Source organism: Vulpes lagopus, chromosome 2, assembly GCF_018345385.1.
Source record: "Vulpes lagopus strain Blue_001 chromosome 2, ASM1834538v1, whole genome shotgun sequence".
Classification (NCBI taxonomy): Eukaryota; Metazoa; Chordata; class Mammalia; order Carnivora; family Canidae; genus Vulpes; species Vulpes lagopus.
In genome coordinates this window covers 153,944,230-153,968,498 of record NC_054825.1, presented here as the reverse complement: position 1 = coordinate 153,968,498, position 24,269 = coordinate 153,944,230, and the positions used below count along the sequence as shown (strand labels likewise).

Here is a 24,269-nt window from a genome sequence, read left to right as displayed (position 1 = left end):
TGTCAGGCTCCCTGCATGGAGCCTGCTTCTCCCTCTGCCTGTGTCTCCGCTTCTCTCTCTCTCTCTCTCTCTCTCTCTCTCTCTCTGTGTGTGTGTGTCTCTCATGAATAAATAAATAGAATCATTAAAAAAAAAAGTTTGATAGAATTTGCCCATGAAGCTATTTAGTCCTGGGCTTTTGTTTGTTGGGAGTTTTTTGATAAGGGATTCAGTTTCATTGTTGGTAATTGGTCTATTCAAATTTTCTATTTCTTCCTGATTTAGTTTAGGGAGATTGTGTGTTTGTAGGAATTTATCCATTTCTACTATTTGCCAAATTTATATAGTTTTTCATAATATTCTCTTATAATCCTTTGTATTTCTGTGGTCTTGGTTGTTCTCATCTTTCATTTCTGATTTTGTTGATTTCAGTCCTCTTCTCCGCCCCCCCCCCCCCCCCCGCCCCAATGAATCTGACTAAAGATTTATCAGTTTTGTTGATCTTTTCAAATAACCAGCTGCTGGTTTCATTGTTGTATTCTGTTTTTTTCTTAGTCTCTGTATTATTTATTTCTGCTATAATCTTTATGATTTCCTTCCTTCAGTTTGGGGTTTTGTTTGTTCTTTTTTCTCTCTCCTTATAGGTGTAAAGTTAGATTGTTTATTTGAGATTTTTCTTCCTGAGGTGGGCCTGTAGTATTGCTATAAACTTCCCTCTTAGAACCACTTTTGCTGTATCCCAAAGATTTTGGACGATTGTATTTTCAATTTCAGTTGTTTCTGTGTACTTTTGGATTTCTTTTTTGATTTCTTAGTTGACCCATTCATTGTCATAGCATGTTCTTAATCTTCCATCTTTCCATATTTTTCCTTATGGTTGATTGCTAGTTTCATAGCGTGGTCAGAAAAGATGCATGTTAGGACTTTGAGCTCCTTGAATTTGTTGAGACTTGCTTTGTGCACTAATATGTGATTTATTCTGGAGAACATTTCATGCGCCCTTGAAAAGAATGTACGTTCTGCTGTTTTAGGATGGGATGTTCTGAATATCTATCTATCTATCTATCTATCTATCTATCTATCTATCTATCTATCTTTTGGATCTGTCTGGCCCAGTGTGTCATTCAAAGCCACTGATTCCTTGTTGATTTTCTGTTTGGATTAGCTATCCATTGATGTTAGTAGGGTGTTAAGTTCTCTACTGTTAATTTATTACTATTGATTACTTCCTTTAGGTTTGTTATTAGCTGCTTTATGTATTTGGGTGCTCCCATGTTGGGTCCCAAATATTTACAGTTGTTATATCTTCTTGTTGGATTGCCCCCTTTTGTCCGCCTTTTTTTCTTGTCTTTGTCTTAAAGTCTGTTTTGTCTCATATAAGAATTGGTCTCCAGGTTTTCCTTTCACTTCCATTTGCAGGATAAATGCTCTCCCATCCCTGCACTTTGAGTCTGCATGTAGCTTCGGGTCTGAAACGAGTCTCTTGTAGGCAGCGTATAGGTGGGTCTTGATTTTTTATTTACTCTGTCACCCTCGGTCTTCTGATTGGAGCATTTAGGCCATTTACATTGTTGATAAGTATGGACTTACTGCCATTTTGGTTTTTTTATGGTGGTTTTATTGTAGTTCTCTGTTTCTTCCCTTTCTTCTCTCAGGGTTTGCTGGCTTTCTTCAGTTATATACATGGATTCCTTTCTCTTTACTCTTTAAATATCTGTTAGGAGTTTTGGATTTGTGGCTACAGCTAGGTTGGCAAATCATATCTTCTGCAGATAGCAGTCTATCATAAGTTGATGGCCACTTAAGTTTGAACCCATCCTAAGAGCACTGAGGCTTTACTCCTCTCTCCATGGTGTGTTAGATACATGGTATTATACATTACATCCTTTTATTTTGTGAATCCCTTGAATTATTTTTATAGATATACTTAATTTTACTGCTTTTGTGCTTCCTAAGGACCTTTTTTATTCCTGCTTACGGACTTCCTTTCCCACTCACAGAGACCCCTTTAATATTTCTTGTAGGGCTGTTTTAGTGGTCATGAACTCCTTTAACTTCTGTTTTGGGAAACTGTTTCTCTCTCCTTCTATGCCTATTGACAGCCTTGCTAGATAGTCTTCTCAGCTGCATGTTTTTTCCTTTCAGCACCTTGAATATATCATGCCACTGCTAAGTGTCTGCTGAAAAATCCATGCACGGCCTTATGGGATTTCCCCTGGATGTAACTGTTTGCTCTCTTGCTGGTCTGTTTGTTTGTTTTTTTGGAGAGAGAGTGCTGAAGGCAAGGATAACAGAGAGGAAGGGAGAGAGAGAATCTGCCAGTGCAGAATCCACAACCTGAGATCCCAGGACCCTGAGATCATGACCTGAGCCAAAATCAAGAGTTCGATGATGCTTAATCACCTGAGCCCCACCTCCCCCAGGTGCACCCCTCTTCCTAGTTCTAAAATTCTGCCTTTACCAGTACTTTCTGCCATTTTATTTTTTTAAAGATTTTATTTATTTATTCATAAGAGACACAGAGAGAGAGGCAGAGACATACACAGAGGGAGAAGCAGGCTCCCCTCAAGGAGCCCGATGTGGGACTCCATCCCAGGACCCTGGGATCACGCCCTGAGCTGAAGGCAGATGCTCAACTGCTAAGGCACCCAGGCGTCCCAACTTTTTGCCATTTTAATTACTCAGTATTTTGGTGTGTACCTCTTTGGGATTATTTTCTGGAAGATTCTTTCTGTCTTCTGGATCTAGATCTGTTTCCTTCCTCAGATTCGGGAAGCTTGCAGCTATTATTTCCTCAAGTATATTTTCTGGCCTGTTTTCTCTCTGATCTTCTGGGATTCATGTAATGCAAATGTTATTATGCTTGATGGTGTCTCTTGAGTTCCCTGGGTGTATTTTCATTTCTTACTCTTTTTCTCTTTCCTGTTCAGCTTGCTTGTTTTCCATTGTTCTGGCCTTGAGGTCACTGATGGGTTCTTCTGCTTCCTCTCATCTACCATTTATTCCACATAGAATATTTTTAATGTTACTTTCTGAGTTCTTCATCTCTGATTGGTTCTTTATACGTTTTCTGTGTCTGTGTCAGGGGTCTCTCTGAGCTCCCCCACTGTTTTCTCAAGTCCAGCGAGGATCTTCATGACCATATCTTCACATTCCCTGCGAGGCATATTACTTATCACCGTTTTTGTGTAGCTCTCTGTCTTGCTGTGATTTTGCCTTGTTCTTTCTGTGGGACATATTCTACTCTTCTCCTCACTTTGTCTAATTCCCTGTGTTTGTTTCTGTGTGTTGTGTCTCCTATTCCCTCGAGGCTGGCATTTCAGGGGCTGTCTCCTCTGTGTGTGGCATGTGCCCTGCTCCTGTGGCCTCACCACTTTTTCCTTCAGTCCAGTGGTCTGCAGTGGCTCTCTTTGCCATTGAGCAGGGTTTGGTTCCTGGGTTAGTGGTGGGCCAGTCTGGGCTGCCTTGGGCTTAGTTGTGTCAGACCAGGTGTTTGCCAGAGCTGTGGTAGGTACCAGACTGCAGGGCGCTTTCCCTGTGTTATCTCCTGAGAAGCTTTTGTTGGTGGCCAGGCCCTGCAGTGTGGCCAGTTGTCTGACCCCAGCCCTCTGCTGGGGCCGCAGGGGGACTGGTGTGTGTGGTTATCTCCCTCTTTTTTTTTTTTTTTTTTTTTTAAGATTTTATTTATTCATGAGAGAGAGAGAGGTGCAGAGACACAGGTAGAGGGAAGAGCAGGCTCCATGCAGGGAGCCTGACGTGGGACCCGATCCTGGATCTCCAGGATCGCGCCCCGGGCTAAAGGCAGGCACTAAACCGCCAAGCCACCCAGGGATTCCCCAGTCTCCTCCTCTCTTAGGGGCAGGAATCACTGTGGAATGGTGCTGGCCTCTCTCAGGGTTGCTGGGACACTGCCAGGCTTGTGGCACTGATTTGGATGGGCTTGGGCCTAGGGTATGTTGGAGGTGTTAGATTCACAGGAGGACACGGGGACTGGGCTCCTGGTGCCAGCAGGGTGCACACTGGTCCAGCACTGGTGGGCATCTGCAGTGGACAGGGAAATCTGTGGAGGCCCAACCAGGACAGAGGGGCCAGGGCTGCAGAAGAGTAGGGGTGAGGTGCATGGTGCCAGCGAGGAGGACTCCTGTGGAGGCTGGGATAGAGGGGGGACGTGCTGTTGATCAAACCAGGAGGGGAGAGTCCACGTTGCTGGTTCCTGCAGGTGTCAGTGTATCTTGGCTGGGGGGTGGGGACAGAAGTGGCACCCACCAGCTCTTGTTCTTGGAGCATCTCCTAGGGATCCCTGCCCCTGCCACGTAGGCTCTGAGAGCAGCAAACAGATGTTCCTCATGTCTACCCCATGTGTTTCAGCCTGCTGCTGCTCAGCTGCTGTCTCTCTGCGAGGCCATTGTGCTGTCTCTCTAAGGGCAGGTTGCAGTTGCCTATCACCCTCCAGCTTTCCCAGAGCTGAGCCACTGATTCTTAAAGTTTCAGGTGCTCAGCCACACTCATTGTAAGAGATCACAATGTTAGGTGAGTCTGGTTTTCAAAGCCACATACTATGGTGACTCCTCTTCCCAGTGCAGGTCCTGGTGTGGGTCAGCGCTTCTTCCTCTCTGCACCTGGTGCATTTCTCCCTCCTGTGGACAGTCCTGAGGGTCCTTTGGGCTCCAGACCGTGTCTCCACCCTTCCTACCCTCTTTGATGTGGCATCTTCTGTACATTTAGCTGTTCTGCTAGTCTTTGGGTCCTTTTTCTGGGTTACTTACACTATAGTGGGTTTTACCTTAGATGTAACTGTGGGATGAGGTGAGCCTAGGATCCTTTTACTTTGCTGTCTTCCCCAGAAATAAACTTTAGCATAATTCTTAAAGGCCCAAGGATTTTCGGAATGGTCAGTGAGCATTGGCTTCAACTTAAAGTCACCAACTGCCTTAGTGCCTACAACACAATCAGCCTATCCTTGGAACCTCTGAAGCCAGGCATGGACTTTTCCTCTCTAAACACACAAGTCGTAGATGACATCTTCTTCCCATGGGAGGCTCTTTCACCCACACTGGCAATCGGTTGGTAGCCGCCTTCGTTAATGATCTCAGCTAGATCTTCTGGATCACTTGCTGCAGCTCCTACACCAGCACTTGCTGCATCGCCTGGCAGCTTCATGCCATGGACATGGCTTCCTTCCTTATTCCTCATGAACCAGTCTCTACTAGCCTCAGACTTGACTTCTGCAGCTTCCTTCCCTCTCTCAGCCTTCATGGGATTGAACAGAGTCAGGACCTTGCTCTGGGTGAGGCTTTGGTTGAAGGGAACTTTGCAGTTGGTTTGACCTTTTACCCACTAAACGTTTTCCGTTATCAGCAGTAAAGCTATTTCACTTTCCTATCAATTGTGTATTTGCTATGCATATGTAATTTCTTTCAGAAACTACCTTCGTATTCAGAACTTGGCTGTTTAACACAAGAAGCCTAGCTTTTGGCCCATCTCGGCTTTCAGCATGCCTTCCTTTTGCTGGAACACATAGAGGCCACTGTAGGGTTGTTACTTGGCCTCATTTCAGTACTGTCTTGTTTCTGGGAATGGGCCCAAAGAGAGGGGGAGAGACAGGGATTAAGTTGGCCGTCTACATAGGCACGGCTTGTGGTACCCAAAACATTACAATAATAGAACCAAAGACCACTGGTCACAGATCCCTATAATCAATAATAGTAACGAGAAATTGAAGAAATTATGAGAATTAGGACACAGATCTGAAGTACAAGTTTGGTTAGGAAGGTGGTGCCAGGAGACTTGCCAACACAGGGTTGTCACCAGCCTTTAGTCTATGAAACACCCAGGGTCTGTGCAGCACAGTAAGATGAGGGTGTCTCCTGTGCTCTGGCCTCCACTATCGCCCGTGACATTTCAGGAGCCATTAATCCTGTGCCCGGTCTCTGATGAGCAGTTGTCTCCTTGCTGTTCTCCATGGGTTCTCTTCCTCTGGCCTTCAGTGCTCGGGCTGGGGCATGTCTGATATGTCTCTGTATATGCATCCCTCCTTGGTTGGCTGTGTGTTGGCTCTGGAGACTAATGCTTTCATCAGATTTGGGAAGTTTGGGGCCTTTATTTCTCCTGAAACTTTTTTGTTTTTCTCTTTTGCCCCCCCCCCCCCCCCCCATTACACATGTATATTATTCCACTCGTTGATGCCCCATTGGTCGCTCAGGCTCAGTTCACTTTTCTTTATCTCTTTAAGTTTTTTCAGGAAACTGAATAGTTTGTATTGATGTATCTTCAGTTTCTCTGATTTTTTTTGCCATGTCAGATCTGTTGCTGACCTCCTTTTTACAGTTTCTGTTAATTGAAACCCTAGGTTCAGCTGTGTTCTTAGAGTTGCCTTGAAGTCTTGGCCACATCTCACAGTGGGTGCCTCTTAGGCAGTTTCTCTTCCTTTTCCCAAAGTGTGGGTCCACACTTCCTTGTTTCTTTGAAAGTCTCTAATTTTGTGTTGAATACCGAATATTTTAGTTAATAAGTTGTAACAGCTCTGGATTCTGAATTTATTTTTCCTTCCCTGAGAGTCGTGATGGTTATGATTTCATTTCTTGGGTTTTATTTAGTAAGTGCGTTGGTCTGAATCTAAAGGCTGTTTTCCATATGCTGTGTGGTTGCTGATGCCTCAGCTCAGTTATTTCTCCCTGTTCTTACTGTTTTTGGCTTTCCAGAGGCCACCCCTGCCTGTCCACCCAGCACAGATGTGTTGGAGGTTGTGCTCAAATGCATCAAGATTGCACAGCCTCTGCTGTCTGTTCACAAGTATGTGTGGGTTTGGAGTGCATTCAGCTTGCGGGCTGTGGTCAGGTCTGCCCTGGCTCAGTGTCCTTGGACTCCTGTGACTCCTGCACTTGCATAGGGCTCTGTCATTGTCTGGGATGTGGGGTGGACTTGCTCTTGCCCTATTGCTTGCCTGCAGAGGACCACGGCTCGGGCTGGCTATACTGTCTCTTGCTGGATCATGTCTCTGAATGATCATGTTCTAAATCGAGCAGCTCCTTCTGGCAGGAGCAGTGAAGCTGCAGGTTTTCATGGCCTCTCTCCCCTGGTCCAACTAGCTGTCAGCAGGGATTGAATGAGAGCAGCCTGGATAAGACGCCCAGGCTGGTGCTGTTCTTACTGGACTTTTGATAGAGCGCACTAGTAAGGCTCCATAGTTTGTGATAAGCCTTTGGTCACTTCCTAGAGGGCTGACATGATTTTTTAGAGTTTTGTCCAGTTTCAGGGATGGGAGCTGGTCGACCTCATTGTGCATGTGGAAGGGACTCCCGGGCTCATTGCTAATGCTGTGTGGAGCGTCGCCTGGCAACTGGGCAGACAGGAGGGGCCAGGCAATAGGAGTCACAGATGCCCAGCTGAGGTCCTGCACTGGGAAGTGGTATCGGGGACAGAGTGAACAGGTGTCAGCAGGGTCTGCATGGGGTGGTTTTTCCAAATGAGCTTGGCACGTGTATGTTTCAAACCTATAATGGTGGGGAAGCACAGTTGCAGAGCTGCCAGCAATGCTGTGGAGTCATGACTAGAAGTGGCTGAGAGCTAGGGGCAGTGCTGCTGTGCTCTCCATAGGGCACTGGGCATGCCCGATTGAGAAGACACCAGTAACTCTACAATGTACTTCAAACCCAGTGAGGGCAGGTCTGATGATGTTTGGGAAGACAGTGATGGTTTTGCAGCTGGGCAGTGGGTACCTGGGGTTTGTTGTCACACCGTTTTCTCTTCTTGGGTGTGAGCCGGAAAGCTGTCCTGACTGAAAGGTAGGGAAAAGAAGTAGCCACGAATAACCAGTTTCCTTGGAGCAAGAGCTAGGTGAGAAGTAGAGCAAGATTTGGGAAAATGCAGCAGGAGTGCTGAGCAGATTGTGATCTTCTGTTTATGGTGGAGGGCTTGCCACCAGCTGTGTATGAGGGGACCTAGGATGACAGTATGTTTCTGCCAGGAAAACTTGAGAGAATCTTACAAGCTAGTGAGAGAGAAGATGCATGTGTGGAAACCAGTAGTCAACTTCTGCAGAGGCCATGTCAACTGAACAGTGTGGGGAGAGACTCCCTCAAAAGAGCCATCACAAGTACGCACTGTCTGGAAATACCTTGGTTTCAGAAGGTGGGGTCCACCCGCTGTCAGACTTCCTGAACAATGTGGAGATTTCCGTCACAGGGATGGGATGCTGGTTGTCCTCAAATAAGTTGATAGTTTTTTGGATCTCTACCAGAAGATACTAAACTTCATTGAGTTGCCAATGAGAAGACTATGTAATCAACATCTTCATGGTGTGAGTGAGATCCATGAGCTGGTGCGGCAGTTGGCCTGATGCATGTCCCCTCTGTGTTGCAGTTGGGGCGGTGCCGGTTCTCTCCAGGGACACTGCATCGGGGAAGAAGGGCCACCACTTCAGCCAGGTGAAGACCCCACACAACCCCTTGGACTCCAGCGCCCCGCTGATGAAGAAGGGGAAGCAGAGGGAGGTCCCCAAGGCCAAGAAGCCAACCTCGTTGAAGAAGGTATGTGCTATTCCCCTCGAAACTGGGTGCTAGGAAACCTGTGGGCTCTCCTGTGTCTGTTAATCTCTTACGGCTCTCCACATGTTTACCTGAATGTGCTCTACCAGGTGTGTGCGTGATTCTCTGACACATGGTCCTCTCCCTGAGTGGGACGGCGGAGGGTACGAGGCAGGGTGTCTCTGCTGTAGAGGCAGGGCTCTTTGTTCTCCAGTGATGCAGACAGAGCCAGGGATGGGGGGGTTGCCTTCTACTTGTTCACACTCTGCTGCCCTCATCCTCCCTTGGGTGATCTGTCTGGTGTTGAGATTCTTGAGTGTGGGTTCTGCAGGGGCTGTCGCAGCCTGTGGTGTCTGGCCCGGGTCCTGCATACCCTGCTCTGCACACTTGGGGGACATGTGTCCCAGCCTCTTGGGGGATGGAGGGCATGTCGCTGCTGTGGGAACGCAAAAAGGCATGATGCCTGCAACCTGAAATTGGGTGGTTTATTTTGCAAAAGAGCTTATTTTTAACATAAGTATATAGGTGTTTCAGTTGCTTATTTAATTTTAAAGATCATTTTGAAAGAACGGCAGGAGAGAAAGCAGCAGCGTCTCCAAGAAAATGCTGTGAGCCCAGCTCCTGCCAGTGATGCTGTGCCAGACGGGGAGAGTGGCGGTGACGATGAGGCCTTCGAGCAGGTTGACCCCTCAGGTACTGAGCGCTTGTGCTGGCTGCCCAGAGGACCGTGCAGTGACTTGACAGGAAAGGGCATCCCAGTGGGCAGGGTAGAGCTCCTGACGCCTGTGCCTCTGTGTGGGGTGTGGGGACATGTCAGGGGACAGGGGGCGAGGCCCCGAGTGCAATCTGTGTGGCATTGGGTGGTCCTTATAGCTTGAAGTTGCCGTGAGAGTGAATGCCCCTGACTTCAGAGCTGCTTCCCCCAGCATGAGAGTCAGGTCTCATAGATAGAACATGTTAGGAAGCCTTTTATTAAGCTGTGTGTTCAGAACAGTCTCCCAGATGATTGGTGTGTGGCTGGAGGACGTCTCATACAGTGAGTACCACACCCAGCTCAGAAGCAGGACAGCCCCCCTGCCCTCTGGCCCAGGGCCACAGCCCTGACCTCATTCTAGTGGGATCTTGCAGCCTGTGCCTCTGCACCCAGCTGTGTGTCTGTGGCCTGTAGGAGTGGGTTCTGATTGTCATTGCTGCATGGCATTCAGGCATGTTCACGTGCCAGCTGGCAGGTGGACGTTCTGGGAGTTCCCTCTCAGGGTCAGTAGAAGTAGGTCAGCGTGCGCGCAGGACGTAAGCACTTTCTCCTATGGCATGTGCCCAGGTGGGACTGTGGGCTCCAGGGGTTGGTCCACTGCCGTCTGCCCTCAGGCTTCCACCAGATTGGCTTCCAGGTGTTCCAGCAGGTCTGCCCACAGGTGGGGGAGAAGTCAGCCCACAGGAGGCTGTCTTTGTCACCTTTGCCCTCCTGGCGGGTAGTTTCTCTCTCCGGTGCTGTTATCTCACTTGTCCTTTGGAAGTCTCTGGAAGTAATTTGGGAACTGTGAGCTTGAAGCTCATAGTTTAGGTGTTTGGGTTCAGATGTTTTTTATATTTGTTTGCTAAAGGAATGAATTCAACCATCTTATGAAGAATTGGGAATGCTAAAACTGTTCTTAAAACTTCCTATTATGAACTTCAGGTTAAATTTCAAAATTAAAAACCAGTTTTGGCAGCCAAACCGCATATTTAATAATGGTCAGGATGGTATATTTTATGAATATTTTGCCACAGTAAATACCAGCTTAAGTCGGGGTCGGAGGCACCTCCAGGCAGAGCAGAAAGTCGCCCAGTCCTTCTGCGTCCCCCAGCTGTTCCCATCTCTCCTGGCTCTGCCACCCACCATGGTACCAGGAGGGGGCTGCCCCGGATTTGCTGCCCCATGAGGTGTGCACAGGTGGCCTCCATCCTCGGCCTGAGTGCCCAGCCCTGCAGGTGCTGTGCCCTGACTTGTGTCTCTGTGAAGTTGCAGAGGGGCCGGAGGAGGTGCTGTCCTCTGCTCCCGCAGTGGAGAGCGGGTCAGAAGAGCCGCCGAGAGCTGAGCTCCAGAAGGAGGCGGAGGGCTGCCACCTGGTGCCCAATGGCGCCAGCTGCCCCAAGATCCACAGCCGGAGATTCAGGGAGTGAGTGGCTGTGGTGCTGTGCCCCCTGTGGGGATGGGACGGATGTGCTCACTGTGATGTTGAGCGTGGGGCCCTGCTGCCCTGGTGCACTCAGACTGCAGAGCTAGGCCCCAGCCTTCATCCTTGTCGTAGCCCAGGGCAAGGCCACCTAATCTGCTTCTGCAGGATCCTTGCCCTACACACGTGGTATGGGAGGTGCACTTCAATGGACGTGTGTGTTGGGGGGGTGGGCTCCCTTTCGAGGTAAATGTCTGTAATTTCTGAGGGAACTCTGTCTCTCCCGTCCCATGTTTCTCCCAGGGCACACCCCACGTGTGGGTTCTCATGGGCAGTAGTTGCCACGGGGTTAGTGTGGCGGGCCATCAGGGGAAGCCGGGTGTAGAGGTGAGCCCCAGCTCTTGGGCACGGGCTGCTCAGTGCTGTGATTCCCGAGAGGGCTGCCGCCAGCGGGAACCTTGTTTCAGCTACTGCAGCCAGATGCTGAGCAAGGAGGTGGATGCCTGTGTCACGGATCTGCTGAAGGAACTGGTGCGATTCCAAGACCGCATGTACCAGAAGGATCCGGTCAAGGCTAAGACCAAACGCCGACTCGTGCTGGGGCTGCGGGAGGTCCTCAAGCATCTGAAGCTCAGGAAGCTCAAATGCATCATCATCTCTCCCAACTGTGAGAAGATCCAGTCGAAAGGTAACCAGGGCTGTGGGCCCGGCTGCTAGGGCTGGTTTGGTTCTCTCCTCTCTGACTGAGGGCCGTGTTTGCAGCGTTCACTTGGCCACCCGGTGTCCTGCTCTCTGAGGCAGCCAGGCCCCTGTGTGCTCCGGCCCATGCAGGCCTCTGGTGGCTGGACGCTGTGCTTCTGTTGGGGGGCATGGGGGGGCCCTGGAGGCCGTGCTGCAGGAGGTCTGTGAGTGGCAGCCAGGCAGTCCGTTTTGAACTTACTTGCTGTGTCTGTGACCACTCCCCTGTCCACTAATTTAAGGATGCGGTTTGTCCAGGGGCTTGGCCATCTTACTGGCCCTGGAAAGTTGGCTGTGTCTCATGGGATGCAGTGGGCTGGGTGAGGTGACGCACAGACTCAGGCTGTGACGTGTCCCCTGTGGCCCTCCTTGGGCTGCTTGTTAGGGGGATGTTGGTCCCGTGTCCTCCTCTGCCAAGGGGACCAAGGGAGCCTGCAGAGCATGTGGAGTCCTTCACTGGGCACCTTCTTCTCCCATATTGCACAGGTTACCTTGCAGGGAACAGGTCCGGATCTTGCCCTGGGCTTTTCTGGGTGCCGTTTCGCAGCTGAAGACTTGAGGTTTCCTGGCTTGTGTTGGGCACCCAGGGTCCAAGAGCAGCAGCAGCTAGACCTGCTTGTTGCCCGCTCACCGTGTCCTGGTCCTAGCTGAGGGTGGGCCTCAACACCGGAATGGGACAGAAGGGGGCTTCAGGCACCTGCCGTTTGGTTGTGTGTTGGCTGCACCCCTCACTTGGGTCCAATCACAGCGCTGGGCTATAACACCAGGCAGCCCTTAAGCTCCTGCCTGCAGCCTGAGCCTCCTCTAAGACAGGATGCCTGGGGCATTCCATAGCTTCACCTGGGCTCCTTGGGGGCTCTCTGCACCTCTCTGCAGCCATCATCCTGGGGTTGCCCTTCCCTGGCCCCCCTGGCGTGTGGGGGTACTGGTGCCTGCTTGTGTGCTTCTCAGGGGCACCCTGTTTGCCCTGAGCGTGTTCCCCGGGGGCTCATGAAAAGGCAGGTGCAGGGGTGCGTCCAGGAACCAGGACTCAGAGCCCAGTCTGCTGGCTCTCCAGAGGCCTGCTCTCCTTTACCCACTCTCCATTGTCCTCCCTCCTCCCTGGGAGGATGGTGGGTAGCACACAGACCCCCACTTGTACACCTGCATGCAGGGCCCCTTTGCTGCCTTTCTGGAGCATACCGCACCAAGCAGTGTCTTCTGTGCCGCCATCTTCTCAGCCTTTCCTTGGTTCTGTTTTCTGCCCTACAGAACGGCATCTTCCTTACCTGTGTCTTCTAAACCATGGCAAAGTTTTCCATTTCTGACTTTTGGGAGCTGTGTTTGTTGTCCTGAAGTCTCTGTGTTTATTGCCACTGCTGCTACTTTGGAGCTGGGTCTGTGCCCTGAGCTGTGTGTGGAGAAGATGTAGGGGTGTGCGGCTCCTGCCCCCCAAGAGCCTTCCTGGCTGCTGCTTTGCCGTTTGGGTCTCTGGCTAGATGCTTCTGCAGATGGCCAGTGGCCCCTGGGCACCTGTGTCCTCAGCTGCCAGGAAGCTAGCGAGGCTGGCATGTAGAGGCCAGGAGCTGCGTTGTAGGGCAGTGCTTCTCCAGCTAGTGAATGTGAGCATCACATTCCCTGCCAGAGCAGGGCCCCTGGACCCCAGAATTGAGCATTTTGAGCATGTTTTTCAAAGATGCTGCTACTCCAGGGTCCCCACTCTTGGCTGACCAGTGGGGCCGCTGTTGTGCTGGAGAGCCCCCAAGGGCATGTCTCTGAGTCCCCTGGGCAAGATGCTCCCCCCGGTGTGGGGCCCCAACATCCACCCTGAGTCCACCCATCCATCCTCACATTTGCCCCTTGAAGTGCAGCTTCTGGCATTGCCTGGGTGACGCACGCCAGCTTGCCGTCACCTCTTCACAGCTTTGCTCCATTTGGAAGGTGCCCAGTGTTGCTTGTAGCCGCCAGGCTCCTGGGAATTGGTGCTAGGCTGTAGATGGCCAGCTCCAGGCTCCCCGCGCTGGCCTCACTGGCCGGTTGGCCAGCTCAGTTGTCTTTCCATTCGAGCTTCCTGCTCTGGTCTCGAATTCTCCTGTGATTTGTGTCCTTAAAAAACAGACTAAGAAAATGGGTATGTGTGTGCAGTGGGCGGTCCACCGTGCCTTTCCCGTGAGCTGCCTTCCTTCCTCTGACTGGGCAGAGGGGTCAGGCCTGGCCAACAGGCGTCTGCATTGGTTGCAGGTTCAGATACGCTGTTCATCATCAGTTCTTAGGGGTATTTCTGCTTTGAGGCCAAAGCAGCTTGATTATTATACCTCATAAATGTTTTCTTCTTAAAAAAGATAGGCAGTGGCTTGTAGTCATTTTAAAGGAAAAACTTAGTATTGTGGTCTCTTGGACTGTGTGAAAGTACTGCGTCTGCTCAGGACGGTCTTCCCCCTAGTGGTTCAGAAGTTGAATTTCAAACAGCAGTTGTCCTGAGCATTTGCTTGTTCTAAGTTGTGTCGTCGTCTCAATCCTGGGAAGCTGGCCCTTGGAGTTGCTTTCAGCTCTCCCTGATAATGCAGGCTAGGTGTTGGGTGGAGCAGAACTATCTAGCCTTGCCGCCGTGTCAGACAGACCCAGCCTTCCAGTCTCTCCCAGGGGAGTCACTCGGGATGCACGTGTGGAGAGTCGTCTGCCTGGGAAGCTCCTAGGACATCATGCCCAGGTCTTCTGTGGGGGGGGCTGGTCACGTGGGCACCCCCTGCCTGACCCGACTGGTAATCAGCATGAACCTTGTCATTGCCACCCTGAAGCTCCTCTGACCAGCTAGCATGGTGGGAGCCCTTTGGAAACCCAGGCCCTGGTGCCAGCCTGGGGAGACCTGGAGAGCGGGCCCTTTGACGGGACAGCAAAGCATTTGTGACCAGCTCTGAGGGTGGGGGACACGAGGTGGAGAGAGACCACGTGGCCAACCCCCAGGGGCACAGGAGTCTCCAGCGGGAAGTTGGGAAAGAGTCACTGTGATTCTAGTCAAGGACCCCACCCTGCCCACATCCCCCTCTGCCCACTTCCCTGCCAACCCGGGAGTGCGGCTCTCCTTGAACATATCTGTCCCCAGAGCTAACTTCCTCCTCACTTCCTCTTGTCTTCAGGAGGATCTGGGCCAGGGGGTGGGCAGAATTAATGGATGTGGGTCCTGAATGTTAACTCTGATCCAGCCGGCTGCAGAGTTCTCAGTTCCCAGAGCAGCGGGCCATGCTTTTGAGAAGTTCCTCTCTTGAAAGAAAATTGGATAATCCTGTAACTAGTGCCAGGTGATAGGGGCCACAGGGAGACATTTCTTTCTCAGGCACATGCTGGGGCAGGCCGTGCCACCTGGTGAGCCAGATGCTGGGTTTCCTTTTGAGGAATAAGTCCCCCAGATTCCTGCAGCCCCCCAGAGGCAACCAGCATTGCCACATTCGATGTGTCCTTGGTAGGCAGGGTATGTGTGTGTGAGAGAGACAGAGGGAGGTCTGGCACCCTGGCCCTTTGGCCCTTGTTTTTAGCTTTGTGGTTAGTCTGGGGGTCCAGCTCTTAGGATCGTGCACAAACTCTGCACGGTTCTCTCCAGATGCCAACAGCTATGAACAAGGATGCATCTTGCACCCTGTCCTTTCTGCTTGTGGGAACGTGTCTGTGGCTTCCACACTGAGGGCGTGAGGGTGGGTGTATTTGTGGGTTGCATGGGTTCCGCACCTCCGCCTGCACCCAGAGCCCGTTGTGCCCGTGCCCGGCCCTGCCTTCTGTGGAGTATGCATGCTTGGGGGAGATGAGCAGCTGCTTACTTATTAAAGGACTTGGTGTTTCATGTTCTTTGCCCATTGTCTTTTGGGATGTTGATCTTTTTAATAGTGACTTGTGCTTTATTTATATAATAAAGCCTTTTGGGTAAGAGTTGTAAATGTTTCTCTGGTTTGTCATTTTCCTATTTTTTAAATGTATTTTGGGTGTTATGATAATAACGTTTTTTATTTTTGTGTTTTAATTACATTTTAGGTTTTATGCCATTCTTTCACCTTAACACTCCAAGGTTATTGTAGGTTTGTGTTTTTGTTTGTTTGTTTGTTTTTTGTTTTTCCTGGTTCTTCCATGGTTTCATTTTTGTTTAGGAAGAACATATTCCTTCTCAGGTGGGTCTTTCCAGAGGCCGAGCCAGGTGTCCTTTCTGTACTGCTTCACAGCGCTCTTCCCAGCTGCTCAGGTTGCACACGACAGCAGCACCTGGGGGCCTCTGGTCTGCCACTCCGCGTCCCTGCTTTTATGTCTTGTGGCTTTGAGCAGCTCTGTGCCTGGTGATGCTAGCCAGGTATTATTTTCCTTATTTATTTATTTATTTATTTATTTATTTATTTATTTATTTATTTATTTATTTAAAAAACTTTTATTTATTTTAAAGATTTTACTTATTTATTCATGAGAGACCTGGAGAGAAAGAGAGAGTCAGAGACACAGGCAGAGGGAGAAGCAGGCTCCATGCAGGGAGCCCGATATGGGATTCAATCCCAGGACTCTAGGATCATGATCTGGGCTGAAGGCAGGCACCAGGGCCCGATGTGGGATTCGATCCCGGGTCTCCAGGATCGCGCCCTGGGCCAAAGGCAGGCGCCAAACCGCTGCGCCACCCAGGGATCCCCCTATTTTCTTTTTTAAAGGCTTGTTCTCATATGTATATTTTTTCATATTCTTTATTCCTCAAAAAAACCCCAGTTGTAAGTATTTCAGAGTGTTAGGTTAGCACAGAATTGGTATGTTGTGGCTGAGAGCACAGGTGCCTTCCTGTAGATGTTCTCTTGTGCTTCTGGAGCACCTTGAGGCTGCTCAGTAAATCTTTCGTACTTGGTGATAAATCTGTTCCTGCCTGTGGTGATGTCTGTGGTGATGTCTGGTGGCTGTCCATACCTGTCCTGGGTGGCTCCACTTACCTGTGTGAGGACTCGTGATTTCTGTGTGACTTGTACACAGACACCCGTATGTACTTCTCTCGTGGTAAAGATTCGGGGCTCCTGGGCCCCCCGCATGGCAGGCACATTGCCTGCACACAGAGCCCCATGGCCCTTCTCCCCGTGCATGGACCCTGCCTGGCACCTTGCTTGGCAGCAGGGCAGGTGGTGGAGGTCAGGGAGCCCGCAGCTGGGCTCTGTCACATACTTGGTGACCTGTGTGTGCTCTGGGGTTCCATTGTGTGGGTGCAGCCTCTCTCCTGCCGGGTGTGTGCACACAGGAGCTAACATGCACGAGGTGCTTAACTAGCGGCCTGGTGCACACTGAGTATTCAGGAAATAGTCACCTCATGCAGTGTTGTGATTTGTAAGAAACACCTATTTGGTTGTTCAGATGACCCAAATAGACTCTACTTCCTATCTAGTCTTTGTCCTTGTTTTCTGGCTCACAGAAAGTTATCTGTGATAACTTCAGTAAAGGTGTCATGTTAATGAAGGTGGACTTTGGGCAGGGGCTGGTTGCCAGGGAGTCAGTCACCCAAGTAATTGGGGAGGTTGGAACCTTTGTCCCCATCCCACCCCTACCCTTGGCCTGCAGGGAGGGGAGGAGCTGGAGGTCAACTCAGTCCATCGTGACCATGTGGTGAAGCATCCATAGAACTCCCCCCCAGGCTGGGTTAGGAGAGCCTCTTGGTCAGTGCACAGGAGATGATGCCAGAGTAGTTGGCACACCTGTAGCAGGCAGGGAAGCTCCGCACCTTCTCTGTTCCTGCCCTGTGTACATCTCTGCTCCAGCTGGTGATTTGAACTCATGTCACATCCTTTCATAAATTGGAAAAACAGAAGTTAAGTGATTCCCTGAGTGGAGTTCTTTGTATCTCTAGCAAATGGAAAGAATGCAAGGAAAGAGTTTTGGGGTTGCAGTGTGTATTATGTTGGGGACGTTTCTCCCGGAGAGTTGATTTCCTCCTTGCAGCTGAGAGTCACCATGCACTTGCGGTGGCAGGCTTGTCCTGTTGGCATCTGGCACAGGCCCACGAGTAAACGAAGTAGCTGGGGGTGTTGCCTTCTGTAGAAAAAAGCCCTTTGCAGCCAGTGTCACCACCGCGCTGCATTTGACGCATTTCCCTGTTCTGCTGTCCCTGACCAGGTGGGCTGGACGACACGCTGCACACCATCATTGATTACGCCTGTGAGCAGAACATTCCCTTTGTGTTTGCCCTCAACCGCAAGGCTCTGGGGCGCAGTTTGAACAAGGCTGTCCCTGTCAGTGTGGTGGGCATCTTCAGCTACGATGGGGCCCAGGTGAGTGGTGGGGGGAGTTCTTTGGGGGTGGGGGTGGAGCAGAGGCCTGGGCTTGTAGGCACATTTCCATGGGGCAGCCCTGAGCCCGAGGGCGGTGGTGCGATCCTGAGTCTGCTCTGTGCTCACTGCTGTCCCAGAGGTGCCTCGGGCAGGCAGCATCCATGCCGGGTGTCCCCCTGTTCCCCGCCAGAGGGCAGCGTCCCCGGTGGGTCGGTGGGTCAGGGGTGTCACCTCTGCTCTCACCTCTGCTCTCACCTCTGACCCAGGACCAGTTCCACAGGATGGTCGAGCTGACGATGGCCGCGCGGCAGGCCTACAAGACCATGTTGGAGAACGTGCGCCAGGAGTTGGCCGGGGAGCCTGGGACCCCAGCTCTGGCCAACCCGCCCATGCAGGGTCTTGGCTGCTCCACGCAGGACAGCCCCCCTGCTCCTACAGCCGAGAAAGAAGAGCCCCATTACAGTGAGTGCTGGGGAGGGCTGCATCAGCTGACAGAAGGGACGGAGTGCCTGGATGGCCTCTTCCTGGCAGCGCCCCTTGCAAAGGCTGGGTTGGTCCTGGCTGTTGTCTTAAGAGCTGGTGTCAAGACCTCGGGTTAGGTGGCACCTGCAGAGTGTAGCCTAGACGACAGCGGTGTCCTTGGCGGGAGGCCGTCAAACCCACCAAACACCAAGGGCTCATGGGTACTGCTCCCAGAGCGTGGCTGTGATTGGGGGCGGCTAGGCTGAGTCCTTGTCAGGCCCACATAGGGCTGAGCCACGGGTGGCACGCTTCGGACAGTAGAGACTGTCCCGAGTATCCCTGTATGTCCTTCAGCTGTGCCACTTTGTTGTTTCCAGTTGAAATCTGGAGGAGACACCTGGAAGCGTACAGTCGCTGTGCCCTGGAGCTGGAAGACTCACTGGAGGCTTCAACTTCTCAGATGATGAACCTGAACTTATAGGAAGAATTCTGTGTGTGTGTTGTGTGGGGTAAGGAGGGGGGGTGTGACAGACTCCGGGGCCTTATTCTTCCCAGGTTTTCACTGACCCGATGTATTCTGTTCTGTGCGGCTGATAACTGGGAGGGGGGTCCAGGGTGTGCCTCCTGGAATGGATGCAGGAGCCTTGCCAGAGAGCCTTGAGACACAGCTTTGGATGTAAGCGTACGTTGTCTGGGAAGACTGCAACGTGTGGTGCCCTGAGTCTGCTGTGAAGGAAACCCCCTCTGATGCGGAAGAGCCGAGCTGGGTTAGTTTGTGGCAGCCGCTGCGCAGCCCTGGGGCTGGTGTTCTTGCCTGAGGACCCAGCATAGCTGCGGAGAAGCCAGCAGGCGGGTGTGGTGGGGCCACTTTTGGGGTGGGGGGCTTTCTCAGAACCTGGTTCTTTGGCTGGAAGATTTGGGGGTACTTGGAATGTCTGCTAAAATGAGCCTCACTCAGAAGGAAAATCAGTTCTCTAACCTGTGACCTTTTGACATGAATTATTCCTTTTTGTCTTTATTTTTCAAAGAAGCAATGTATATTGAAGTCCTAAATTTCAGTTTTGATAATCTATAGGCTTTTTTGTAAATGAACATATTATTTGAATGTGGTTTCTGTCTTGGAGGCCAGCAGGATAGAAGTTTGCTTTCATACTTTGCTGTAAGTAAGAGGGCTTATTTATTTTGAATAAAGAGCAATGATTTGATCTCCCTGTGGCCAGAGCTTAGGCTTATGGGTGGTTCCTCAGCCCTCGTCCGCACTCCTCAGGGGCTGTTGCTTGAAGGGAAGAGGATGGAACCTGGGGAGAGGTTTGCTGAGGGGACCTTGTCTCGGCCCCATCTGCCCCCTGTGCCGTCACAGAGCCGACGGCAAGATGGAGCTTTATTGTTGGCCATTTCTCAGAAGGGCGGCAGAGTGCGTTGGCTTTGCAGGTGGTGTGAGGGGAAGTCGGTCGTGTCAAGTGTTACACGTCTGACAGGCCAATGGCCTGTGAGGAGCACACTGAAGTGATGTCACAAAGGGCATGTGGTGTTGTCAGGGCTGGCGGGGTGTGGAAGCACCGGTATGTCCTGTCGTCTGGATGCTTGCTGACCCTAGGTGCCTGCTTCTCTGCTCTCTGAGCCTGTAAGTGGGGGGCATGTGACGTGGTCACCCAGGCCAAGTCCCACCCCCAGGTTGCTCCCTCAGTGGGGTGGGGAGGAGGGGCTCGAGGGTGGGCTTTCCCCTTGCTGTGTCAGTAGGGGCCAAGTCTGCTCTTGTAGGTTTGAAAATTGGATATTATGGGAGAGGGAAGGTTCCAGAGTTAATCTAAAAGGAGAAAATCAAATGTACAACTCTGAGCAGGATATGCCGGCCTCTGTTGAGCGCCCCAGCCCTGGCCCGTGGCTTGCATAGAGCTCATCTGGGGGCAGAGAAGCCGAAGCAGAGTGGGGAGGTGTGAACACGGCGTCAGTCCCAGGGGGCCAGCGTCTCCTGTGACCTGTGGGGTTAGCCAAGCTGCAGTGTCCCTTTCACGGCAGAGGCTCCTGCTGCTGGTGACATGGGGCCTGTTGTGGCCAATGCTGCGGGAAGCACATGGCGCCGGGCCTCCCAACCACACACTCAGCTCACTGTGTTTATTTCTATTTATTTTTTCAACAGAGCAGAGACCCCGAACTCCTAAGCACGGGTTCCCCCCAGAACCCTCCCTGCTATGCTAAGCACACATCTCATTGTGGTGCTGCATGAGGTACTCTGAGCCCCCCGACTTAGGCCAAGTCTCAGGGCTCTGGAAAGCAGCACCAAGGAGGACTCAGGCCTCTGAGCCCTTCTGTTAGGGGCACCACGCGTGATGGCCTGGGAACCAGGTGGGCAGGCATCCCAGGCAGACCCCACCCCAAGCCGGTGTCCTCAGGAGGCTGTGCTCTCCGATGTCCCTGGCCTCAGAACGAAGGAGTCTGGACACAGGCTGTGGTCATCCATTTGCTGGGGTTGCACGGAGGTTGTGGTGTCTTGGTGGACTGGCATTCTGCTAACCATTCCAGCGGCAGAAAGTGTCTGCAGGGTCCAGGCTGTGCAGCATCAGGCTTTCACATCCCACACACACAGTGTGCCTGCAGGTGCAGCTCCAGGACACAGGCCCCTTTCCGCGGCACCGCTGCACATAAGCTCGGGGTGCGCACAGAGCCCCGTAGAGCAGCCCCCACACTCTGAGATGTGCTCGGAAGCCCATGAATCCTACAGTCCCTGTGAGCTCCAGGAGACCTTGTTGTCACTTGAAGGATCAGGCCAGATATTGCCACTGGTGTTGCTGGGCCTGTCCTGGCACTGGGAGCTCCGTGGCCATGTGTGAAGGAGGGAGCGGCAGCAGGCGTGGGGGGTGGCCATGAACCCGTAGAGCTGCTGCGGGGCTCCAGCGGTGGCCATGCTGTACAGGAAACCACTCGGGTGTTTCTGGAAGATGAGCCGTCATGCACACCATTGTCTACATATCTGCAATCTATAGGTAGTTAACTGTCCTGCTGTCCTGTTTCTGCTGGGCTGACTCTTCTGTCTCATGTAAGCACCTAAGTTTTTAGAACATTTTGGCTAGTGTCACAGAGGTTGAGGTGGGGCCACCTCTCAGCAGGCCAGGTGACTGTTCGCTGTCCTGGAGCCATGGCAGGGTCAGGGGGTGTGGCTAGGGGTGGGCACCACCTCCTGGTGCCTAGAAGGTGTCCTTGTCACAGCTTTCCTGAAACAACAGTGCAACCCGTCTTTGAATTCCCGGCAGAAGAGAGGCCCATCCTGCTTCTCCCTCACTGTCCTCGATGTAGGAAGGGGCCTCAAGCGTCACACCCTGTGTGCTCCCCCTTGGGGTCAAGGGGGTGGCCTTCAGGGAGGGGGGCCTGCATGTTCTACACTTGAAGGGATGAGTCAGAAACGCTTAGCCTGTGTTGGCAACAGGGAGAGGTCTTGGGTGGCCATGAAACCCAGGACATTTGAAGGCTGGTGGTTGAGCTGTAGGGCTTCTTCCTGGCCTGGTAGCTGCCCAGATGGCTGCAGCAGTGAGGGCAGGGGACGCCTGTCCTCCCCCCTTGGTGCTGGGATGGGGCTCCCTGCAGGCCCAGCAGTCACCTCCCCAAAAGTGGGGCCCCCAGACTTGTCTCTGTGAGTGCCCCCTCCCATTCTGTTGATGTTCCTCAGGGCTCTGCCTGGAGCTCTGAGGCTGCAGGTTCCAGAAAGAACTGTTCAGCAGACCAAACCCCAAGGCAGTGGACGCCCGCCAGCCCTTGCCCACCCCCAGCCCGGCCACGTACCCACGCCTTCCTCCAGCTGTGCATCATGCGGTCATGCTCCCCGGCCACAGCCCTCCACGCGGCGAGCTCTCTGGTCCACTGCTCCTGGTGGGTCGCTTCTGCAAGACAAAGGGGACACCAGGTGTCAGGTTTGCAGGCCTTGATGGCACCCTGGGTGTATGCACCATCCACTGAGGCCATTCCGAGGAGTGTTGACACCTCCCAGCCTTGCCTTCCTGGCTGGGGGGGGGCTTCCCCAGGTCGTCCCTGGCTGCCAGCTCCAGTTAGCGGCTGCTCCCCAAGGTCACTCTGGCTCTGTCCTCTGCTCCCTTGAATTGTCTAGTTCCCCGTGTCAGGCGTGCTGCCTCCCCTTTGAGGCCTGGCCTGAGGGAGGCTGACGTCCAGCTGTTGCCTGCTCTGTGCAGCCTGCCGCAAGTAGGAGCCTGATCTAGGGTTTGAAAGCAAGTTACTTGGGGGGCTGTCAAGATGGCGCAGCAGACCGCTGTGGAGTTTGTTTGTAAACACAGGTGTGAACTGTGTCACTGATCTGGCCCAGAGTTCAGGCTGCTGATTTCAAAAGTGGGTGCCAGGGACCTGAACCCTGAGACACCAAGCGGAACTTGTTGCTGGAGCAGAAGTGGGCAGGGGCAAGGGCTCCAGAGGCGCCTTAGGGGTCCTAATCCCCGAGGGGCCCTGCGGGGACATCTTGCTCCTCTCCTGAGAGAACCCCTACATTCTCTAGCGCCCCTGCATCTCCAGGAGGCCGGGCTGGCAGGCAGATTCTGGCTGTCCTGGCTGTGCTGGCATCTCTGCCCGCTGCATGCCTGGGCAGCCCGTAGTGTGACGGTAGAGCTGGGGCCTGCTGCTCATGAGCTCTGAGCTGGGAGGCCCTGGGCCAGAGCATAGCCCAGGGAGCGGGGCAGACTGCCTGTGGCCCCTTGGCTGTTGGCTGACGGTGCCATTCCCGCGACTTCTGCATGACCCCTCACAGTTTGTGGGGCACATTCATGTCACGATTCCGTTTGTCCTCAGTGCAGCAGGCAGGGCGCTTCACAGAAACAGGAAGAAAGGGGTTCTGGGTAGGAGCGAATATTTGCAGCATTTTTCTCTCCCCAAGCCTGCCCCAGAAGGATGTGGCCTTTTCAGCATTGCCAAGTATAGGTGCAAACCTGAGGACAGGCCAGGACTAGAGAGGAAAGCACAAAACCTGGGGGCTGAAAGCAGAGGCACCAGCTGGAAGGGAGCAGACCTGAGAAGGCTGAATCCTGGGCCAGCAGTGGGGAAACCGAGGCAACCCCTCCTGGAGATACTCGGGCACCGGGACAGGCCATCTGGACGCGGAAGCACGGCCCCAGGGCCCTTCCCTGCTCCATACCAAACCAAGGGGTCCAACGTGTGGGAAAATAGTTCCAGAAAGAGCACAGGACATGAAGTGGAGCAGAGCAGAATGAATACATGTTCAGGTAAAGCTCCTGGTGGCATGGGCTCAGTCAGGCCTGGGGGCACTGAGGTGTGAGTGTATGCAGTGCGGCCGGTGGGCCTGGAGTGCCAGGCTGGGTGTGCAGGGCTGGGAGACAGGAGGGCTTTCAGGCCAGACGCGCACACCCGGCCCTTCGGTGTGAAGACAGCAGGGGACACGGGCTCTCCAAACAAAGACCTCACAGACCCCGGGGTGAGCCCCGGCAGGTGGCTATGCGGTAGGCACAGGGTGTGGGGGCTGTGTGGCAGTGGCGGGATGCCGGGGAGGCTGGCCGTGCACGGCGCGCTCCTTCTTTACCATGTCTCATGACGGTGACCCGCACTCCGGAGGTCTTGTTGCCCGCGGAGGACAACACGGAGCAGCGGTACTCGGCGCTCTCTTGGAGGGCATCTCGCAGCCAGCTGAGCACGTGGGTCCTGCCGTCGTGCAGCCCGTGGGTCTGTGTGGGGACACATGTCTCCAGCTCACGGCCATTCTTCTCCCAGACAAAGTGAACGTCTGCAGGACCTGGGGACACACAGACTGTCTCCACCTGGTGTCCCCTGGACTCTAAGGGCCCGTGTTCATAGCCCCCAGTGGGGATGAGTGGCATGAGCTACCCAGGGCAAGGACCTGCATTGTCCCAGCTGGACTCAGAGTGACGGCACTTGTGTCCCTGGAGGTGGCCTGGGGTGATTCCCATTGTGAGCCTCAGTGTCCTTGGAGAAAAGGTGTGCCCTCACTGCCCCCTGGGCCCCCTGCTTCTTAAACCTTAGGTACCTTTTTAGAAGCACATCTGCACAGTGGTATCCCCTAGCCCCCTTTGCCATGGGGGACCTGGGGGCAGGTGTCCATTCTGCACAAGGTCAGACCTCAGGGTCAGAGCCTGGGAACTTCATCTCCTGCCCTAGACCTGCCGACACCACCTGTGACCAGAGGCTCT

The 24,269-nt window shown here is 52.8% G+C and overlaps 2 protein-coding genes across 6 annotated transcripts in view; one reads left to right on the top strand and one right to left on the bottom strand.

The window, feature by feature from the left end:
* Positions 1-19,316, top strand: part of SECISBP2 (SECIS binding protein 2) — a 46,849-nt gene extending 27,533 nt beyond the window's left edge. For 4 of the 5 annotated variants that reach the window (XM_041746134.1, XM_041746133.1, XM_041746132.1 and 1 more), the window contains 7 exons: positions 8,341-8,507; positions 9,059-9,197; positions 10,507-10,663; positions 11,128-11,348; positions 17,495-17,649; positions 17,916-18,111; positions 18,489-19,316. In XM_041746134.1, the coding sequence (XP_041602068.1) occupies positions 8,341-8,507; positions 9,059-9,197; positions 10,507-10,663; positions 11,128-11,348; positions 17,495-17,649; positions 17,916-18,111; positions 18,489-18,592 (1,139 nt within the window). In that variant the 3' untranslated portion in view covers positions 18,593-19,316. The remainder of the gene's footprint in view (positions 1-8,340; positions 8,508-9,058; positions 9,198-10,506; positions 10,664-11,127; positions 11,349-17,494; positions 17,650-17,915; positions 18,112-18,488) is intronic. The other variant, XM_041746131.1, reaches the window with a different exon arrangement.
* A 905-nt stretch (positions 19,317-20,221) lies between these two features.
* SEMA4D (semaphorin 4D) overlaps positions 20,222-24,269 on the bottom strand; it is a 58,727-nt gene continuing 54,679 nt past the window's right edge. Inside the window, exons 18-20 of the mRNA XM_041746129.1 lie at positions 23,645-23,854; positions 21,889-21,986; positions 20,222-21,323 (exon numbers count right to left, since the gene is read on the bottom strand). Coding sequence (XP_041602063.1) covers positions 21,297-21,323; positions 21,889-21,986; positions 23,645-23,854 — 335 coding nt within the window. The 3' untranslated portion in view covers positions 20,222-21,296. The remainder of the gene's footprint in view (positions 21,324-21,888; positions 21,987-23,644; positions 23,855-24,269) is intronic.